At 43.3% G+C, this 14,636-nt stretch overlaps 1 protein-coding gene across 2 annotated transcripts; it reads left to right on the plus strand.

The window, feature by feature from the left end:
• On the plus strand, nucleotides 1-14,551 carry ccdc124 (coiled-coil domain containing 124). Of its 2 annotated transcripts, none has more exons than XM_064331566.1 (5): nucleotides 1-234; nucleotides 1,537-1,716; nucleotides 10,609-10,804; nucleotides 11,084-11,195; nucleotides 11,832-14,551. In XM_064331566.1, the coding sequence occupies exons 2-5, from the start codon at nucleotides 1,558-1,560 to the stop codon at nucleotides 12,028-12,030; spliced, it is 666 nt and encodes a 221-aa protein (XP_064187636.1). In that variant the 5' UTR covers nucleotides 1-234; nucleotides 1,537-1,557; the 3' UTR covers nucleotides 12,031-14,551. The 2 variants fall into 2 exon arrangements, with proteins under 2 accessions (XP_064187636.1, XP_064187637.1); XM_064331567.1 differs by lacking the exon at nucleotides 1-234 and adding an exon at nucleotides 449-612.
• The last annotated feature ends 85 nt before the right edge of the window (nucleotides 14,552-14,636 follow it).

Here is a 14,636-nt window from a genome sequence, read left to right on the forward strand (position 1 = left end):
AGACGCCTTAAAATATAACATATTTGTCTAATCTACTGAATAATACGTTTGTATAAAGAATCTAGCATTACTTGTTTTGAAATACTTGTTTTTATATGATACTGTGAGAGATCAACGCATACCCTGTATAAAAATAGGATCAACGTGCATTCTTTCCTCGAGCAGGCAAGGGTACGGACAGCTATTCAATGTACAACATTGGCCTGTAGAAGGCTAGCTAGCTAGCTACACAAGGTAAGATGAATATATTAGGCTGTAAAAAATTATTATTATTTATAAGTCCTGTATTTATTTGGAAAATTACAAGGTTACCTGGTAATATATAGTGTGATGGATTGGTGTCGAATCATTTTCACATGATGTATGATGATTTCATTGAAATATTACCAAATGGTAGCCTGACGATATTTCTATTTCACAAACGTCGTTAGCGCTATCTGTCTTCTCTAGAAACTGTTAGCTACTGAGCTAGTGCTAGGTGGTTTGATGCTAACCTTTGTGGATAACAAAATTACTAGCTTGATAACATTACCGCACAAGGATGTATAAGTCTGATACCACGTCAAATCATTGTTTATATGATGTGAAACGCTTGTTCGTGGCAAATTTGTGGTAAGAGAAATTAAAGTGGCAATTATTTTACGTTATTTAGATAATGATATCTGCCTTTATGTAACACTGATTGCACTGCACACCAAGATTCTTCAGTTGACTAGACTATGACGGTATCTAGCCAGTTAGCCAACTACCAATGGTAAATGGTTAGCGGACGGCACACGTAACTAGTTTATCATAATTATTATCTCGAGTAAGTACGCTTGTTCCGAGTTTGGCTAGATAAGTGAAGGGTTACAGTAGGATTTGGGGTGGAGTGTGGGCCACTATTATTACTTAACCAGTATTACTTAACGTTAGCTTGCATACTAATGTTTGCCGTTATCTGAGGAGATTATACTGTATTCACCACCAACGGAGACAATTACCACATATCTAGCTAACGTTAACCTGAATTTGGTCGAGTGCTACGAAGCCTGGTTGTGCTTTTTTGTTTTGTTTTTTTAATTATATTTTTTAACTGGCGAGGCTATCGTTTGTCAGGGCGTATTACTGCCAAGTTCATCCAGATTCTGTGGATCCCATTTGCTTGAAAGCAATCATTCTAGCTAGCTGATATTTTTGTGGAAGCCCTTTAAAATAAAAAATAAAAAAATAAAAAATAAATTCCCTCACGTTTGAAAACATAACACCTAAAGTAGCGTGCTTTAAAAAAATCATATTATGTGACCGCGGCACAATGAAACCTCATACTTTGGATAGTTGAGATTTAATGGATCACTTAATTATTTTAATGTCAGATTTTAATGCACGGCATATATTCTCATTGTATAGGTGAATTTAATGGATTTAAGCACAGGACAGATATTAAATATAGATTAAAAATTAAATTCTAATATATTTTGTGTTTTTTTTGTGGCGGTGGCATAGCCATTATTAGTCTACTCAGAGCTGTTATAACGGCCACATTCTTTCCGTCAGCTGTAAGGGACCCTTGGAGGAATGCCGAAGAAGTTCCAGGGAGAGAACTCCAAGTCGGCCACCGCAAGGGCTCGCAAGGCTGAGGCCCAAGCAGTGGCAGACGCTCGCCGTAAGCAAGAGCAGGAAGACGCGCTGTGGCAAGAAAGTGACAAACATGTGCTGAAGAAGGAACAGCGGAAGGTGAGCGAGAGTCCTATAGTGCATGTAGCTGTATGGTACTTCATCTCCATTTAGAAGTACGGTGTGAGTAACCTCACCAATATGTGAAGCAAGTAGTTAGCTACAGCTACATTTTAGGGTTCTTAGCAGTGACTAACTCTAAAGTTGTAAGAGTAAACTGCTAATCTATGGACCATATGCTTGATTGGTACGTGTGAAACGTTTGGCAGGTGGTTTGCTGTCAACTTTAATGTAGATGAGTATTCACCATCCCATTGCACCTGTATTAAAGTATGCTGCAACTTCAGAAGTAGCTTCCAGGTTGTTGTTAATATTGGCTCTGCTTTAGTAGTCGTGACACAGCTTTTCATTTTTTGAGGACATTTAAAATTGGAATAAATTCCACAAACCACGATTACTGCTTCCCAAAAAAACTTTATTCACCACTCGAGAAACCGCATTTCACACATGTTGGGTTTTTTTCTAGACCTAAAAGTTACAGCTGCAATGGAACTACCTTGCTGTACCTGTAACCAGGAAAATGGTAGCACACTTTCAAAGTCGTCTCTACTCCCTATTCTGCAGTTTAATAAAATGTTGCTAATGTAGGATGATGTTGCTGTCAGTGTTAACACCCTCCAGAGCCGATGCTGCACTTTGCTGGATCTCTGTACTAGTATACCTTCTATTACCATGTAGCATTTGGAAAAAATGGGCAACGGATTTGCTGGAAAATATTCTAGCTGTTCTCATATTGATACCAGTTATGCATACAGTATCTTACATTTTTTGTACGATTCGTGTATGAGCTGCTCTCTGAAAGTGCTTGTAATGCTTAACTATAAGATCACCCCCTCGGGGAGATACATATCACTTCTCACTTGACCTGGAGTGCAGACTGATTTATCGGCTACTGCGTGCTGTTCAAGTGAAGGGCAGTAAAAAACCACATGAGAAGAGTTACAACAAAAAAGAAAAAGCAGTGCGAAAATGTAAATCACAAAACTTCATCCGTGTGCACTTTATTCGATTTTGCTTGTGCATATAAAATTAAGATTTTTCTTGAGTAAAGGAGCACATTGCAAAGCAAAACTCGTTTGCAATTGCTTTCTTAATTTGAATTTCTCTTTTATTATTAAATTAATTGTTGATGTGCCTTGTAATCAATTTGTCTCACAATCACATTCCAAATATAGAACGCCTTTCATATAATGAGATATCCTATAAATGTGCCCTTTTGCCCTTTGGCCTGAAGTTTAGCAATGAACAACGCAGTGGATTTACCCTTAAAATTGTAGGTATTGTGATGGGTAGTGGAATTGAGTTAACACTGGGGGGAGTGAAGCATCAGGAGGTATAGGCCTACCCAGTGTACAGTGTCAACAGTCATTAGCAGCTGATGATGGAAGAAAGAGGCATAATATCCATTGTAGAATACAATCCTGTGCCGTGTAGGGGGGTTGAGTGTCCCTGTATGGATTCTGAGGAAGGTAGGTGAGGACATGGCAGTAGGATCTTGATGGCATGTTGCAGAAGGGGACCTTTGGAACAAAGGACAACTGAGAGGGAAGGGGAGTCTATACACCCCATGTGGTAAGTGATTGATAGGTAGGGGTGCGATAGCTTTACCTGTAACCCAATTCAGCCTACACCAAAGTGAGAGTCTTGACAACATCTGAGCTGCATTGGTTTAGCTATGAGGTGAAAGTATGAAAGGATTTTTAATTTTGAGGGAAGCTGTAGAGATGGGTGTGGATTGAATATTGAGAGTACATGCTTCACACATTAAGAAAATTTCAAGGACATATTATCACTGCACTTTTACATGAACTTTTTACCAATTTGCTACTGGCTTCCATTTCAGTCTACATTTTTGCTGAAATCGTCCTTTGTGACTGGCTGGCAAAACCAGAAAATGTGTCTCTTGATTTACAAATAAAACAAGCTGTTTTTAAATGTTGTTGTGGGGTTTGATGTAATTCCCTAGTTCTTTAATAACAGATATTAGTTGGATATTTTATTTATGCAAGCATTCAAGGGTAGCTTATTTAAAATTAACAGAAAATGCATGAGTATGAATATGTGTATGAATGTGCTATTTGCTCAACACAGTTGAAATATATACAACGTAATGTAAGTTCACTTTTGTGTCCACCCAGGCTGTGCTTTTTACCCTGTCTCTGTCCTTCAACATTGTTTTTGGAAGTAGCTGTGTTTCTCCCTCTTTCTCTGTTGTCACAAAGAAGAGTTTACATTGGAAATATTATGCTGACACCCAGTTATGGATTTTCGTAATTGGCCATTTGTACAGCAGAAAAGCAGCCTGCTGCATTTGCCTCTGCCTGTGTGGATTTGCATGTAAATGAAGTGGTTCCCTGTGCCCTTTGTCTGATAGGCCAATCATTGTACAGCACTAGTCCTTTTAATGATAAGGGTGTGTGACCAGTGGAGAATAGTTTGGTTCACAAAATTGCACAATTGAGCTTGTGTGTGTAGTGCTCTTTGTTTCATTTTGTGTTTTCTGACAAACACTGAAACTGAACTCGGCATTGAAGGGGTACTTATCTCTGCTTCATTCAGTTTAGGGGCTTGGAAGTTATGTATATTTTTTTTCTTGAAGGATCCTATTTTTTTTCTGCATCTTTTTCTCTGTTTCATTTAAATGATAGTTGACAGCTTTGGAAAAGGATTGCCTCTCATCATCCTTCCCCCAGCAGTTTGTAAGTGTAGTGGTGCTTTAATATCAGTTTGAAGAGTTTTGCTGAAGCTGTTCTGGCAGATATCGTATTTCTCTGCTCCACTATCAGGTGCTGTGTTCTGTGGGCACGCATGCTCTGGCTGCATTAATGTCACTGTTCTTGCTGACAGATTGGGCTGGAAATAAAGGGAAAAACACATTTGTATGTAGAAGCCACTTTGGAATTAAGTAACACAGGTGGGAGAACTTGACTGTGTAATCCCTGCCTGGTGGTTGAGGCCTCAGGCCTGGTTGTGGAGCAGGCAATAAGAGACACTGACCACAGGATGGCAGTAGAGAGCCTGGCATGGTAGTACTGTAAAGGGCTGACTTTGCTCTCTTGGGATTGTCATTCTCTTCTGTGAGGCTGAGATGGCAGACAGGGGTAGCTGTCTACTGCAGAAAGCTCCACTGCCTGCCCGGAGATATTATTGTTGCAGTTCCTGATATCAGTTTTGGGATTAAATCTGTGCACTGGAAATACACAACAACAGCAAGAAGGCAGCAATCATAATTAAAGTGTGCTCAGAGGCGCATCGATTTCAGCTGTTGGAGTCAAAATGCTGGCTTTGTCTGGTATTCAGCTGAAATACATCAGGCAGCTCAATTTTTGCCCTACAGGAATCATCTATTTTCTATGACCTATATATTTTTTATTGTGATTCAATTCTCGAAATCTTGTTTCAGAATACTTATTCCTTGTTTTTGAGCATTATGTGTATATTACAGTAGTTTGTTGTCGGGTAATGCCCAGTTCACAGGTGCAATAAACAACACGGAAAGCAAATATGCTCTTTCCTGTGATATTCAGTTTTTACCATGAATTTTTCTGTGGAATTGTTCTGGTCTTTCCTGTGATATTTAATGTTTTCTGTAGCTGTAAAGCCAAATTGATCTGTCTTTGCCATGATAGCTTATGTTTGCTGTTAACTTCCAGTGCAGATGAACATTTGTTGTACTCTGAGAATCATTGTGGTAATGTAGGCTATTTGTTATTGGTAGCGAGGGAACAGTTGTACCGGGGTAATTGGCTCCCGTAACGGATGTTCCAGCTGTATAATCTGCAGGTAGCTATAGATTTGAATATGACTGACAATTGTTGGATTTGAAGCAAATGTTTCAGGCAGTGGGCCTGAGACAGATTTGGGGTGTGGAAATCACCTGAAGTCAGATCTGTGTCTAAGGAAAGAGGGCTGCATTGACAGTGTTATTATCAAAGGCAGCAAGAGACACAGCCCCCATGTTAGGTTGCTGCAGAAACTTGGCAGCAGTAGTGAGTGAGATATTCGAATATGGAGAGCTTTTCCGACCAGAATCTTTAAATGCGCTTAGCTTTGTGGAGTAGCCGACTTTTTCAAACTTTCTCTTATTTATCGGTGGCATTTTGTTTGTTTGTGAACCTCAAGTTCGTGGCAGTAAATTTCAGCTTGCTAACCTGTGCCTGTGATGGTGAATTGAATCTGAATGAGTCTGAATGATGGGGATTTCACAGTCCAGTGCTATCTGTGCTTGGATGTCATTACTGTGTATGGGTATCATAGGGATTAAGTCCAGGCAGAATGAGTTTACATGGTTCTTCACATTTTCATTTTGGCCTGCTTTTGAATCAGAGGTTATTTCAGGATATTAGTCTTTTTAGTTTTTGTGATTAGCTGCTGATTTTTAGCGGAAAGAACTCAGCCTAATTATTCATAAACATTATATGACCAAAAGTATCTAGACACCCCTGGTCTGGGGATGTTTTTCATGGATTGGGCTAGGCCTCTCAGCTCCAGTGAAGGTCTTAAGGTTACAGCATACAATCAGATTCTGGATGATTTTGTGTATCCCCAACAGTTTGGGGAAGGCCCTTTCCTGTTTCAGCATGACAATGCCCTTGGACACACAGTGAGGTCCATGTAGAAATGGTTTTGTTGAGAATGGTATGGAAGATCTTGACAGGCCTTCACAGAGCCCTGACCTCAACCCCATCCAACACCTTTGGGATCAATTGGAAAGCCAACTGCCAGCCAGGCCTAATCACCCAATCAGTGCCCGACCTCGCTAATGCTTTTCTGGATGAATGGAAGCAAATCCCTGCAGCAATGCTCCAACATCAAATATAAAACCTTCCTAGAAGAGTGTAGGTTGTTATAGCAGCAAAGGGTGGACCTACTTCATAATGCCCATAATTTTTGATGAGATGTTGGATGTCAGGTGTCCGCATACTTTTGACCATGTAGTGTATTTTTCAGTATTCATTAGTTTTTAAGTTAATATCATTTCACTATCAATTATTATGCCATATATGCCTTGATTAAAAGCCATTTGTGCTTTAAAAGAGAAGATAAAAAAAATTCAAATAAAATTCACCTTGCAAATATTATGTATTTTGCGATGAGAAAAAAGAGCCTGCCTGTGCCCTACCATTTGTCTCTTTATAAACTCTCACTACTTTTATATTTTAAATGTGAATTATCTAATGCAGAAAACTGCTGTGATAGAATTTTGGAAGCATGCTAAGCTTGCTGACTACATAATATTTTGAACAGGTAGGTCTACAGAATGACAATGACAGTGCAAGGACTTGTGTGAGGTTAATGCTTTTTTCACATTTTCTAGTTCCATATAGTCTGGTGTGACATCATAATTTACCATTTGGCTGCATTTCAAAATGGATCAGTTGAGTGCATTGATGGCAATACAATTGCGAAAAACTGGACAGTTTAAGTTGCATCTTGACACTGGACATGTTTATCTGCTCGCCAAAATGAAGGAAAATCATCGTTTCACATTGTGGATACTCCGTATGATGAAATCAGTACGGTATTACATTGGTATATATTATGCTATGAAAGTTGATAAGTATACTAACAAAGAAGTTAATGCTCTTCTACCAAGAACAAACCTGGTTGCATAATTGCATGATAGATCGTCTTAGGTATCTCAGAATATAAGGAAATCTATGTGCTACATAGATGCTGGAAATTAGATGCAAAGCTCCGTCATTCCCAGTTGTCCTGTTACCAAAGACCCACGGCATGGCTAATCTGATGTAGGGAAGCCCTTCTGCTCATGACCGGTACAGCGGCGATGGCTTGCACAAGTTAAGGTAGATGACAAAAATCTGTGGCTAGGTAGCTAGGCTACCACACATGCAACGTGGAAAACAAGCACTGGAGCGAAAATACTCTGCATGATGGTGCAGTATCCGTGGTCCAGCAAGACCAGTATCGCCCAAAACTTACCAGACACACAAACTCACGCCCTTGTAGGTGAAAAACCAGAAAGGCAAACCAACGTTGGAGTAGGCTATCTTCAGGTTGATGGCAGTTTTGTCAAGCAGCAGCTCTTTCTGTAGTTCCACCAACAGAAAACTCGCACATCCACAAAGCTGTGGAGGAAATGGCCTAAAATAGACAGATGTGCACCCTTTTGTGTATACTGTGTGACATCAGATGGCATGGCACAGTTTTTACTTGCTAAAGTGTAACCCATGATTGACTGTTATACTGGTTCTAAAGAAAAAGTAATGAGTTCACATGGCTGTAGAAATACATTAGTCTTATAGACTCTCCTCATATGGTATTTGCTGTATATTTTTATTTGATCACATGGGTGCCTCTTTGTTTTGCTGACATTGTTCATTGATGGGTTTTGTAGTTCTTTCTTGCTCACATGTTGGCCTGCGGTGTGGTATGTGTACTGGTGTTCCAGGTGGGTGGAAAGGGTTAAATTGCCACCTCTCCCCCCAGTTCTCTGGATCCTGAGAATATCCTTTGTACTTTGTGTGAATTCTTCTCCGTGAAAATTTTATCTACAAAAATGCTGAAAAGTACAAAATAATAACTCTGGACTGATTCATAATGAGAGACGGCCTGTTAATTGGGCTGGAGTCCACCCAGAGGTGACACTGAATAGACCTGGTGGAGCTAAGGGGCACTATGTAAGTAAACGAGATGACAGGTCTCTGAACACTGCTGACAGCTGCTCCTAGGGTATCGGTTCCTTATTTCAGGTCACCCTCGCTGGCCTTATGAATTATCTATAAGTGCTGATCAGCTACAATATTTACATTACATAGCATAACCTTGGCAGTCCTTTTAGAGGTCAGCACGGCCTTCTGTGGAGCTGTACTGGTGGATTACAGCGCAGTAAGCACAGTACTCTATTGGTGGACCGGAGCGAGCGGTGCCGCGTCGTGACTGGACGGGCAGATTCTCCGGCAGAGGGCTGCCGCGGCGCGCTGCCGGCCGTGCCCACGTCCTCTCGGGGAAGGGCCGGGCTCGGTGCCAGGGAAATGCCCCTCTGACCGCGCGATCCGCCACAGACCGAAAAGCAGAGGGCAGCCCGGGCGCCGGCTCGCTTCTCCCAGACACGCGAGACTCAGTCTGCCACCCCCCCTTTTTGAAAAAAAATTATTTTTAAACATGCTCCTTTTGGCCTCGGCGAGGGCCGGTGTCGCTCAGACTGAAAGGAGCAGTCCATCCAATCTGCTCTCTCCTCGGGTTTCATCTCCGCCTCCTTGCGCATCACATTAAGCGCGTAACGCTCTGTCCCCAGGCGCCGGCCAGCCCGGGGCGGGCGAGCTTGCCTTACACCCCGGAGCGCGTGTAAAGTTTCTGACGAGGTGAAACGTTAGGAGACCGACGACGGACTCGTCGTAGCGGGGTCAGCGCTGAAGCCATCGCGTTCCTCATCGGCCGGGCTTCCCTAAATCAGGAGTTCTCCGTGTCGGGCCGTAACGCGTCTGTGTCAGGGGAGCGGCTTGTGGGGACGGGCTCGTCTGCTCCGGCCTTCTTGCCTGGCATCCCGCCCCGCCCCCTCCCTCCTGGCCCTCTCGCTCTCACTGTCATGCATAATTTAGGCTACAGGGCCACGGCAGTGAGGGGCAACGGCGTCCCCCGGCTTTTGCCGGACCTGCTCGTCCCAACGGCTCCGGGTAAAATGTTAAGTCGCTCCCTGCGCCCCGCCTCTCATTTCACTAAACGCCGTCACCAAATCGAGCCGGGCTCATCAATACACAACGCAGATTCCGCTGGCTGAGCCAGGCCTGCCGTGCTGATCGCCGCCTTCCAGGAGACCAGGGGCTCACAGAGCAAGGTTTTGCTATTAGCTTGTCACTTCAGGTAGCCTTATTTCCCATGTTCTATTCTGGGAGCTCTGTCTCGCCATTTCTGTCCCCCTTCCAAAGAAAACAAAAAGGACTCCCGGCAGGGCCGTGGAAGATGAAGTGGTGCTTCAAAGTGGGCGGGGAGGAGGGGTCCGAATTAGTCTGGTGTCACAGTGACCTGCATTTCTCCGCCTCCGCTCACACCTGTATCGTCCTATTAAAAGTCTGCTTCCCCTGACGATGCTCAGTCCGGTTTCCTTCTCAGAATACAGGCTCTGGGTCAGATTGCACATTTGTTGCGTGCGTCTAGATATTTAGATCATTCTGGCTTCGAAGAGAAACTGCAGAAGTCTCTGTCATGACGGACAATCGCATCAGGCACTTACCCTAATTCCAGCCTCCCCCAGTTGATTTTCTTTGCTTTCCTGCCTCTGTTTGTAATGAAAGCGCTCCCATTAATTGAGATGTCCCTTTGCTTAGTTAAAGGTTGTTTTTGTTTGTTGTTTTCTCCCCGCCCCACTCGGTGATTCTGTGACTTTGGAAGCAAGCAGCCGTATGGAGAAGGTGTTGGCTGCACCTGTTCTCTGGCGCTGTTTGTGTGCGGTGAAGGCTCTTAGCTTGCCAGCTTATCTCCATGCCGGGCCTTTGTGATGCTGCCGCTGCCTGTCGTGACTGATGTGTACGCCGCCTGTCAGGCCCGCTCTGGTGCAAGCCAGCACATTGCTCATCGCTGTGACTTTGATCGCTGACCCCTTTTTACCTTGGTCTCCGTCAGGCTCGGAATTTGCTTATAAATTCATTTTTTTTTCATTATTTCAACTCTCGCCATCTATGGCTGGGATCCTTCGGGTCTACTTCGCCATTGAAATTACAATGAAAATTGTCTGCCGAAATATAATTTTTAACCTTGTCAAAATACCGAGATTGAGGCTTGTAGGGCATTCTGTCTACTTCATTACCATGATCTTGCTGTTAGATTTCCTCTTCTTTTTGTAATGGCCACTCTGCTCTCATGACATGTGTCCCTTTGCTCGTCTCCACCCTCCCTCCCTCCCTCTCTCATATTTTTCCCGCTGTCTGTCAGGATGACAAGGAGAAGAGGCGCCTGGAGGCCTTGGAGCGGAAGAAGGAGAACCAGCGTCTCCTGGAGGAGGAGGCCGCCAGGCTGAAGGGCAAATCGACCAAGGAGGCCTCGGGGGGCAAGGTGACGCGGTCCCAGATCGAGGACGTCCTGATCAACGAGCAGCGGCAGCAGCGGCAGCAGCAGGAAGAACCCAAAGGTACCGGCGATGGCGCCATCGCTAACCGCCACTCTCACCTGCGTACCTTTGCCTTCGCTAGCTGCAAGCATTCAAACATGAAGGCCCTTAGTTCTGAGTTGTGTCTGAGCTGATGGAATCCCTTTCCTTGACACACTCTCTCTCTCTCTCTCTCTCTCTCTCTCTCTTCTCGCTCTCTTTCTCTCTCTCTCTCTCTCTCTTCTCGCTCTCTCTCTCGCTCTCTTTCTCTCTCTCCTCTCTCTCTCTCTCGTTCTCTCTCTCTCCTTCCGCACATCGCAGAAATAACTCACCTGGACACCCCCTTGGAACAGAATGTGAATCGTATTGTTCCGGAAGAAGACGATGACAGAATTGACGCCAGAACTATCGAGGATGCTATCGCAGTACTAAGGTATGTCCTCTCTCCTCATATTGGGAGGGTGTTTTGTTTCTCCTTAAAATCTTCTTCCTGTACATGCTCTGTTCTAGTGTGTGGATGGGCCCCACGGCCTTTTGTCTAATGGTGTCAAATGGTCTGGTGTCAGTAGCAGCTCTTTATATTTTGCCAATAAATTCTCAATAAATTCCTCCTGTTCTATTTCTGTACAGCAGCTATTTTACTATTTTATGTGGTTCACGCTTCCACGGCATTTTGTTTCCATTTAATGGTCATTTTTCTATGGCTGTTGGAAGTATTTACTTCTCAGTTCAGCAGTGTTCTGTACTATGAAACTGCCTGGATTGGTAAAATTAAACAATATATTATTAAGAAGTATATTGTTTCACTGTATAAAGTGTCACTAACGCATGATATGCAGAAGTGGAACCAATACCCCATTCTTGAAAGTTTACTGAGTAAGCTGTCAGGCAAGTGGCTCATGCTGTTTTACAGTCCTCTAAGGCATTATAATGTACACAGAGTGTAAGCATTGTTCTGTTTGGTTGTTTTTATTGAATTCGTATAAAGAAACCAGCTGCCATGTAGTAATGATCTAAGAGCTTGTCCCAGGTATCACAGATACTGAACTGTTTGTGCCGGTTTCATCAGCACGGTGGAGGACGTGGACCGCCACCCGGAGCGGCGCATGAAGGCGGCCTTCGCGGCCTTCGAGGAGCTGCACATGCCCCGCGTCAAAATGGAGAACCCCAACATGCGGCTGTCGCAGCTCAAACAGCTGCTCAAAAAGGAGTGGACGAAGTCTCCCGACAACCCCTTCAACCAGCGGTACACCACCTACAACAAGTGACAAAGAGGTTTTTAAAAAAATGAATAATGAGGGAGCTTCCTATCGACCACATTGTCACACAGTGGAAAAATCATCCAGTCAGATTATCACATTTGCCCAATAAATAAATAAATAAAAAAGCAGCATAAAAACCCAAGACCCCTAACTTTTCCTCGGCTGTGATATGCAACCGTTCGAGCAGTGTCCAAGCTAAGCTAGAAAAAAAAGGGTTCCCCAGCACCTTGCTCTGTCTCTGTACCTCTCTCCCACCACTCCCGGGTCTTTCTCTCTCTTTTTATTTCTCCAGTACCTCAGCGCTGCACGGCCTCCTCTGGCCTATCGGTCTCTAATGCGGCTGTGTTACGGCTCCCGCCCAGCTCTGCAGCCGGAGCACAGCATTCAGGCTAACTGCTGATCGCTGGGGGGGCGGGGCTCCAACATCCAGGCAAAGTGAATGTGGGCTTGCAGGTCTGTAGGTTATGTAACGAACCAGAGGGAATTTCCGACTGTAGGGATGTTGCTCGTCCACAACCCCCCTCGCAGTCCCCCATCATTATTGTGCAAACACACTGTGGGGGATCCCAGATAACCTGGGGGGGTCTCTCCATAGGTCACGCCTAACTGCTGGGCCGTGCGCACCACCTGCGCCTATGTGGCACTTGACGACAGTGTGTCGTCAAATCACCCATCTAATATTTATGAGCAGCTGAGTTATTTGTGATTGAAAGTTAGCTTGTTGCATAAGTGTTCTAGCTATGTGTGTACTTAGTACTTAATCATTTTAAAACACATGGATTAATAAGTATACATATGTGTGTATGTATATATATATATATTTATATACACACACACACATATGTATCTAAAATCTAATTTATTTGTAAGTTGAGTTAGCACAGCGGCTGTTGCGCGTCCCTTGGGGTTTCGGGCCTGTGTTGGATGGGGCTCCCATATGCTCCTTTTAGCCGTACACGCCACCTCGCGAGCCCCATTTGTCAGGAGCATCTGGAGAGCAGCGTCGCTGCCAGTCCCAGCCTCGCCAGGGTCTGATCACTTTGCTGGGTCCCGCGCACAACCTTCTTGTCTTTAATGGGCTCAGGCCTGAGGCTGCCGCCGCTCTGCTGCTGACACTCCCCTTATCGCCTTATTGGTTCATGGCCAGTGATCCGATTGGCTGGTCAAATTGTTATTTTTTTTTCCATGTTGTTTGCACATTCTTTATAAGGGCCTAGGTTTACAAATGGGCGATGGCCGATTTATCATGTGAAGATATCTGTTGTTCCCAATGAATAATTCTTCAATTCAAGGATCAAACGGCTACCCAAATGTATCACGTGTCAACTGATTGAAGTGGGGAGAGGGGGGGGGATTTATGCAAATGGAGACTAACAAATGATGGTTCATCATCACTGTTTTTTCAATGGCACAAACGGATGTAATTGCTAAAACCAATAAACCAATCTCAGTCAAACCTGCAATCCTGAGCACTTCACGCAATGGTGTTTTATCATAGTCTCCCTCTTTCATTTTGCCACGGGATCAATATCGTCTCGGCTTCCTTCAGTTTCTCCCTAACATGTAGACGTTCAGTTCTTTAATTGACAGCCCACTCATGGAAATCAATTCCATCTTGAAATTAAACCCACTTCTGAGTGAAACAAACTTAAATCAATCATCTTGTCAGTTGTGTTTGAAGAACCATAAGCTGCAAGACCTAATGCAGTGAATCCAGTTGGTAAGTGAACGCAATGTAGGAAAGATATGCATTTTTTAACCATATCAGTAGAAAGCAGACTTTCTCTCACATTTGCATGGCATTTAAATGCATTTCCTGACTAACACGTTCAGTCAGCATTTTTAATTTAGAGGATTTCTTTGGCTTAGCTCCTGTTTGAACAGTTGGGAATAAAAATGTAAACTTCTTTTGTGGTGCATTTCTCAGGAATTTGTTTAATGCCATTTTATAGCTTCAGTCATATTGTCATTATTGAACAATATTAACTGAATTGCATTTAGAAGAGCCAGCTTGTGTAACCGTATGAAAGGTGAAGTGACCAATGGATACTCCTAAGGAGAATAACAGAAACAGTAATGTAATTCTTTCCACCTGGAGGGTATTGGTGTTCTCGCTTCCCTTGTCATAGATTGAAATTTAGCAGAATAAGTGCCCTTTCTCTGATTTCAAATTCAAAGCATTACTATAGAAATAGATTTAAAAAATTTTTAATACCAGTGGTCAAATTGCAAATTGATGATCAGAGGAAGTGTAGAGAGTATAATTATGTTACACAGTGTTTACAGTGGCTTTTCTTTCCGATAGCTAGCACTTAGGCCAACTTATTTATGTACTGAATACAGTTTGCTTCCATGTGATACTATGTCCAACTTAAGATATATTCAGATAATACAAAAGGGAACTTGACCTGGACAGAAGAACGCAGGATATAACTGAGAGACCGCTTGTCAAGCACTCACTGTAAACCCCCCATGTAACTGCAACCCTTCTTAATAAACTCTGGAAATTACGTTTCATTTTGCATAAGCACTGTTACTTTTGATCATTACGCAACTACACTGTGTTGGAATGGCAGTCTTCTATTTGAATTCCAGCTGAAGACATGTATGCA

Source organism: Anguilla rostrata, chromosome 4 (genome assembly GCF_018555375.3).
Source record: "Anguilla rostrata isolate EN2019 chromosome 4, ASM1855537v3, whole genome shotgun sequence".
NCBI classification, from domain to species: domain Eukaryota; kingdom Metazoa; phylum Chordata; class Actinopteri; order Anguilliformes; family Anguillidae; genus Anguilla; species Anguilla rostrata.